At 42.3% G+C, this 7850-nt stretch overlaps 1 protein-coding gene across 1 annotated transcript; it reads left to right on the top strand.

The window, feature by feature from the left end:
* Positions 1-1518: 1518 nt before the first annotated feature.
* ABRACL (ABRA C-terminal like) lies at positions 1519-3185 on the top strand. Its single transcript, XM_003204164.3, has 2 exons — positions 1519-1627; positions 2633-3185. Exons 1-2 carry the CDS (start codon positions 1567-1569, stop codon positions 2815-2817), a joined length of 246 nt encoding a protein of 81 aa, XP_003204212.1. The 5' UTR covers positions 1519-1566; the 3' UTR covers positions 2818-3185.
* The last annotated feature ends 4665 nt before the right edge of the window (positions 3186-7850 follow it).

Raw genomic sequence — 7850 nt, 5'->3', positions numbered from 1 at the left:
GTCGGGGTGGGCGTCGCATCGGCACCCGGCGCTGGTTCCCGGGCGCCCGGCTGAGGGGAACGCTCTGTGGGCGGGAGATTGGCACGCGGAGCGCCGCGGTGAAGCCGGGCTGCTCCCAGCGGCGGCTGCGGGGCTGTGCGGGCAGCGGACGGGCTCGGCCGCCGGGTCGCCATCTTCTTTAAACATTAGTACCTAAATTGACAGAGTATAGGCGGTACTGGGGAAGAGAATTTTAAGCTGATGTGAATTCGGAGAGCTAAAAGTTACGGGGGGGAGGAGAGGGGGGGGAAATTATCTTTAAAGGTGTTGAAAGTGCATCATTAAAAAGCTGACAGTGCCGTCACAGTACCAGATTGTAAAATTGGCAGTTTGAGGAAATTATTAATGGTCGCGTCAGCATTTTGGTACGTGGGCCCTATTTTCCCTGGTGACTTAACGGCAGCATCTTTAGTGCTTTGGTTTATCTGTGAGATTCACCTCCTGCCTGCTTTAACACAGTGAAAAAGTAGCTCTTGTATGAGGAAGAGTTTGTGACGCGCCCGGATGCTGATGAGTAACTCCGAGTACTCACAGGTCTGCACAGCAGCGTTGTTTCCTGGAACAATAGAGCTGGTCCTCATAGGCAGCTGCTGTCTGACAGAGGCTCAGGACTGTCTGAGACCTTTTTGGACCTGCTCGGCTCCAGCTGCTGTCTCTGCAGCCCTTATTCAAGTGGAAACTGCTTTTGGTGCTTTGCTTTCTCCATGTCCTTGCTTCGATGTCTGTGTTTGCTGGAAAAGTTGTACACTGTTGTGTTGGTGCCTCTTTGTATAGTGTTGGTCCCCAAGTGCCTTCTGGGTGCCTGCAGTTTTTAGGGATGCTCTGTATGCAAGTCGTATGTTGTGTGTTTGTGTTGAGAGGTGCTGAGGTGTTAGCATCTTTTGGTTCCGTCATGCTTGTTGGGGGTGTAGAGGCCCTTTATATCTTCAGGACTGAAATCTCAGATTATCCTCTAATCACAGAATCATAGGATTATTCAGGTTGGAAAAGACCTTAGAGATCATCAAGTCTAACCACAACCTAACCATACTACCCTAACTCTAACAACCCTCTGCTAAATCACGTCCCTGAGCACCACATCCAAATGGTTTTTAAACACATCCAGGGATGGTGACTCAACCACCTCTCTGGGGAGCCTATTCCAGTGCTTAACAACCCTTGCTGTAAAGTTTTTCCTGATATCAAACCTAAACTTACCCTGGCGCAACTTGAGGCCATTTCCCCTCGTCCTGTCACCAGTGAGAAGAGACCAACCCCGCTCTTGCTGAAATCACCTTTCAATAAGCAATAAGGTCTCCCCTCAGCCTCCTCTTCCCCAAACTAAACAGCCCCAATTCCTTCAGTCTCTCCTCATAGGGTATATTCTCCAAGCTCTTCACAAGCCTTGTTGCCCTTCAGGCTGCTGGGTTTTGCAAAATGTTGTGATGTTTCTGATGAATTGAAAATATGCTGGGATGAAGATGTGCAAAGGATGTACAGGTCTCCTAATAACTTTGTTAAAAATTGTGTTTTGTGTTTTAGACCACAATGAACGTGGAACATGAAATTAGCCTCTTAGTTGAGGAGATTCGGCGGCTGGGGACCAAAAGTAAGCATTGTAATGTCTCTGATCATACAGATACAGTCATGTTATACCACCCTATGGACCTGTCAAATTTAACTAATTGGGCTCAGATAATGTGTCACACATATGTTTAATATGGGATTGCATGGTATTCCCTATGACCCACATGTATTTGGAGCAGAGAGGAAGCAGGCCTGAAGTCCTGCCCCCAATAAAAGGTAACTTGGCTGTCGATTTTAAGTCCCAACATACTTGCTGTGACTGTCAAATAAACAGCACCATTACCTTTCACATCCTTCCATGGTAACTTCTGAATTTCACAAGTCATATTCTTCAATTCATCACTGTTGGAAGGAATTCATCCATGTGCCTGAACCTCTAATCAGGAGGAATAGTCCCAGCATTTGGTTGGATTTGCTTAGAATGTGGACTTCTCTCTTAAGATGGCTCTTCATTGTTAAAACTCCACTTTACAAATATTTATGCAATTTGTGGGTGTGGGACCGGCTCATATATTTTAGTTCTGATGCAGTTTCTTTTGTTTTGCAAAACCTGATACATACCTCTTGCATGCTTAAGAATAGCTTATCTAACATTAGTATATATTTTAAAATTATTGTTTAAACAAGAACTTTCTAACATTTTAAACATTCCAAAATATTTTTGTTCATTAAAACAATTTTATTCTTTATGCTTTGAAGAAGTAAAATAGCCTGAGTTAGCTGTAGGTTTCAGAAAGGCATCAATAAAAAATAAACATGGCAGATACATGGACGCTGATGTGATCCTAAGAAAAAAGATAAGTCTTAGCAAGCAGAACCTTTGTCTACTACTTTATATCTGGCTTTCACAACATGGTTCCCTTTAAAAAGTCAAATCTCATGGAAGTGAAGTCAGACACCAGGTGCTGGCAGCTGGGAAATACCATGGGACTTACCTTCAGTACTCTGCCTATAACTTCTGTATCCTCAGGAATCTCCGGACTGAAGGAACATCTGCAAATGCTTTCATGTTTTATCTTTGATTTAGATGCCGATGGACAAGTGAGCGTGAAATTTGGTGTGCTCTTCTCTGATGAAAAGTGTGCCAACCTCTTTGAAGCCCTAGTGGGAACTCTTAAGGCTGCAAAACGACGAAAGATTGTCACTTATCAAGGAGAGCTGCTTTTACAAGGTGTTCATGACAATGTTGATATCATGCTACTGCAAGACTGATGCAATGTGCATTTCAGCAGTGTTAATTGTATTGTTGGAGACGGTGACTTCCAACATCCTCTGAATCAGACTGATCATTCTTATGTGTTTTGATGCATTTTCTATATCTTTATAGTTGAAAGGAAATTTTCCTATTTTGGAAAAACATTCCCTTTTGTAATTCTTCCTAAAACAGTACTGTACATGATCAAGGTATAAAGATGCCAGTTCTTTTTATTTTATTTTATTTTATTTTTTTAAATCTCAGGTAATACTTTTAATGGTGGTTATTTTCAACATATGAAGAATGGAACTGGTATTTTAATGTTTACAAATCAAAACGTGCCATGAAAGTAAAAAATAAAGGAACATACATTATATAATTCTTACTAGTTGTTTCTCTCTTCTTATTTGCAAGTGGAAATAAAAGCAAGCAGAATTTCTGTAAGCAGCATGGTTAAGTGACAGAAAGCATGGCAGTGAGATAGAAATGATTTTACTGCATGATGCAGTCAAAGAATGCCCATTCTTTGGAGTGGGGAACAGCAGTAAAAGCATTCTAAGAGCTAGATATGTAAGTCTGCTGTGTAAGTAGGGTCCTTCAGAGCAACTATATAAGAATAAATCAAGCACCACTCTCGGAACAAAGCAAAAACCAGTAATAATTTGCTTCTGTGTGGAGATCACAGTTTTACTTACCGCACTGCTGAATCTCCTCAACAGAGTTTACTGTAATTGCCGACCCTTCCTGTCCCTGTGATGCTTCTCTTTGTGTAAGGAGGAGTGGCTGAAAATTCAGTGCTGCAGCAACTCCTCATTGCTTTTAGCTTCATCAGAGCAGCTATAGTGAGGAATGCAGTTTTAAGGCAGCTGTAGAGCTTCTCCTGCTTGATGAGGGAAAGAGCACAAACACATGCTAAGCATGATCTGGTTTTCCAGCTAGAGTTTCTAAACTCACGGCTTTTTAATTGTAGCTTTTGCTACCATCTTTATTTTTTTTTTTTCATGGAGCTGTAAGAGACAAAGTTTTAGCTTTCTCGCATGTCAAAACTTGTTCAGTGACCAAATTGTGCACAGAAAACCATGGGTGATAGTGTACTTAATTCCTCTCTGGCAGTGTAATACAGGGTTTTTTTGTGCCTTCCAGACTTGTGAAGGAGGGAGATGAAGAGTACCCTGAATTCTTTCATGCAGTGTTAGCCAGGAGTGGCACAGAGATTCTAGGCTGTGATTATTTCCTTCACAGAAATATTATGTTATCTAAATCAGTCCAGGAGAGGGGGGAAAAGAAGCCATTCTGATTGTTTTCTAGCTTGCTGCAAGTTCTTACAAGCACACAAAAATACTCCTTCAACTATAGAGAAGAAGTTGTTGCATGGGCCAAACTAACAGCATGCTGCTCTGAGCTGCCTATCCTCTGCTGAAAGATCTGTGAATTTCTTTAGTTGCTTTTCATATGTGCAAAATGCTTGGAAAAACTTCATCTTGCTTCCAAGTGCGGGGATTGCATGCGTGGTTATGGATTCTCCATGAACCTGTATAAGCCCAGCTGCTGTCCTTTTCATTTCTGTTTGTTCTGCTTTGTGCAACAGGAAAACAGTTGAGATCCTGTTTGCAAACGGATCTGCCGCTGCCTTTGCCTGTGCTGGCCCCAGCATCTGGAGCGTGTGGGGAAACTGGAGCTGGCTGCGGTCAGAAGCAGCACTGGCTGGCCAGTATGGCCAGTTCTGTTTGCAGGGCTGTGTGTACAAGTGCATGCAGTGCTGTGCTCCACTGGTGAGAAGGGGGATGGTGGCCAGGCACTCTGCATTTGGGAGGATGTCAGGCTTGCCAGATAACCGCAGTTGTTTTTTCATCTGCTTCTATTTTCCCAGAAGCCTGAGTCATTCTCTGGCTTCATGGGATGGGCAGAATATGCTGACAAAACTGAGTGCTTTGTGAAGTTTTGGGATGTGAATTTTGGCACGGAGAATTCTGGCCTGCCTTAAGACGTAGTTCTGTTCGCAGCACCTCTTTAACCACTGAAGGGACCTTAGTCTTGAAAGCTGAGGTACCACTGGATTCGGGGCTTGGGGTTGGGCTGGAGCTGAGACAGGATTATAAGGAGATTTTGTGTCTCGTTCTGAAGATTTTGTTTGTCATTATTCTCTTAATAATGCTGATAAATGTTTTCAGTTCACCTGAGGACGCTGAGTAGCAAGAGACAGAGGAACTTGGCAGCGGAAAAAACCTGGGACAACCTGAGGAGGCTATGACTGTGTGCTGCCCAGGGGAGCTGAAACTCATTGTCCCTCTGTTTCTGAAAGCAAAAGAAGAGCAATGTGAACAAGTTTCCAAGAGATTGCCCTCACTGCAATATATAGTGTGTTTAGATGTCTCCAGAGGGTTTCTTTAGGCTCTATGTAAGCACTCATGGCTTCATTTCTAATATTTCCAGGGAAAATCAAATGCTGAGATTGTTTCATGTGTGTGGGACTACACTTCCGTGAGGGAAGTAATTCCTACAGCCAATGGCCTGGACACAAGTTGTGGTTCCTGGAGCACTTGACACATTAATAGAAAAGCTAAGTATGGGAAAGCTATTACCTATTTTTGTGAGCAATAGAAGGACCAGCAGTCCCTAGTGACAGGCATGAGGGAAATTTGTAGGTCTTCCAGCAACATTAGAGGTCGTATGCATGAATGTTAGGAAATTAGTTTATAAGTGGTTGTCTCGTTCCGATTTATAGGAGGGAGAGGAGGTTCTTTTAATATCTGTATACCCGGCGTGAGATTAAGAAACAATGGTTCAAATGTTGGTCCAACCATTTATTACAGATCTTAATTAGGGAGATGAGGAAGGGGAGGATGGACACTATTATGCATGAGGGTAATGGGGAAGGGAAGGACGGTGATGGAAAGGATAGGAAAGAAGAAGCAAAGAGTCTTTATAGAAAGCAAGAGGGAGATAGTCACCACCATGGATCCAGCATGGTTCATGGTTCAGTCATTGATCTTCAGTAGTGGTGGGTCATCGGGCAGTGTTGTTCTGTTGACGACGACAACAATGACAACAACGACAGCGATGACAACCATGGCAATGGTGGCCCCTTTTCAATGGTTTCAAAGTGGTCGAGTCAGCTCTCTTTGGAGTGACAGCTCAAATCCAAAATGGTCGTGTCAGCTCTCGGAGTGGCAGCTTCTGGCTTTGGGATCTCAGCAGAAACTCCTTTGTTCCTATCTTCCTGGCCTTGCCAGCAGATAAGAGGGAGCAGGGAGGCGCCAACTTGTATCTTGCCTTCACAGGATACAATGGCATCATCCCCCATTCTCCCATAGCAAACAGGAGTTATTTGGTCACAGGCTACATCTTCCACCAATAAACAATCCTGAGCACTATCTTCCAAAGGTAAACAGCTCCAAAGAAATGCTTTCAAATGTAAAATTGTCCACACAGTGATGTTGATTGCCACACAGCAACACCTATCTCTCATCTCCTAGAATCTTATCACAAGAAATGCCTCAGAAAGCAAGCTTTGAGCAAAAAAGCAAAGAAGGATTCATACAGTGTTTTAACTAATTCACTCTCCTATCTATGTTAAGACCTAGGAGCGTGTTTAGATGTGCTTCTGGCAAGTATAGCTGGTAGAATTTAAGATTTTACTACTGTGTTTCTTGAGCAGGGACAGTTGGAATAATTGTGGAGTGTGTATGCTGATCTCAGCTATTTCCATGCAAAATTCAGTGTCTGGACACAAACATGCCTTCTAAAGGAGTTTTGGATAAGCTGTGAAGTCTTTGAGACATGGGTTTGTGTTACACTCTGGCAGTAAGTGGTAACAACTTCAACTGTCATTATTTTTTCTCATGCAAGCATTGTTTTTTTTGCTGGGAATTTGAGCAAATGAAGGGTTGAAATGTATGCAATATTATATCTCCCATCCCTATTTCATGTTGGAATGAATGGTGAAACTGCATGTTGTTTTTGCTTATTTCTCATCTCCCTTCTGAAGCTTTTCTGGAAGTGTTCTTTCCACTTCAAGGGATTTCTTTCAGTGACAGCAATGCCGCTTTTGCCATTCAGATCTGTGTAAAGCTGCCTGTCTTTGCTTAGTTTCTGTCACAAATAGCACTTGAATGAAAGAAGAGTAGGAGGAGCAGGAAGTTCTTGCATGCAAAAAAATGATTATATCATCACTATTACTTACCAGCTTTATTTATACTCTTACTATGTTGGATGTTGAGAAGAAAGCTGAGGATCTTTAATCCCCCAGCTGCAACAAGTAGCTGTTAAGCAAGCTTACACAGTTGCAGAGCCTTTGTTAAGCCAATGTGAACTGGTGAATGCCACAGGCCTGGCCGTACCACTCAGTATCAGAAGATCAACTAGTAATGATGTCTTTGTATCAGCTCTGTCTGGTATGAAAGAACAGTCTGAAGATTTAGGTCTACGCAGCGCGAAGACTTTCAGTGTTGCCTGAAAATCCTGTCTGATTTATATGATGTATGCCTGATGTGTAACAGGAATTGTGGTTTCAAAGACTCAAAGAAACAAGCAGAACCTTCAACATGCCTTTCTTTTGGAAGCTGGAGAAGTCAATAATGTTGCAAAAGTGTGCATGTTCTTCTCAAGCAAGTATGGCATCTGTGTGCTCTGTAATGAAGGACTTTTTTTTCTGTTTGAGTATAAGAAAGCAATTCATCCCAGTGTCAGCTACAAAGGGTAGACCTAAATATGAACCAAAAAATTTGAAGGAAATGAGCCTTTAGACAAAAAAATATTCTGATGTCTGTCAACTATTTGGATCAGCATGTTATCTGTCCATGATAAAAATGAGTTTGATAACCCAGTGACATATTTAAGGCTGAATATCTCTCAGTACAAAAGTCAGTATGGCATAGTTTGTTTTGCAGCCCAAAAGATGATGGTATATGCCAAAATACTCTCTCTGTTCTTGCTTTCCTACAGATCAATCGTTTTATTTTATTTTTTTTTAACTTTGGGAACCATCTTCTAAGCTGATGATAAAGACCCAAATTCACCTCTTGGTGCATTTATTGTGTACTGGGAAAAA

The sequence above is a fragment of the Meleagris gallopavo genome, chromosome 2, assembly GCF_000146605.3.
Source record: "Meleagris gallopavo isolate NT-WF06-2002-E0010 breed Aviagen turkey brand Nicholas breeding stock chromosome 2, Turkey_5.1, whole genome shotgun sequence".
In the NCBI taxonomy this organism is placed as follows: Eukaryota; Metazoa; Chordata; class Aves; order Galliformes; family Phasianidae; genus Meleagris; species Meleagris gallopavo.
The sequence above is the reverse complement of the archived record's forward strand: the minus strand, read 5'-3'. Positions and strand labels throughout refer to the sequence as shown.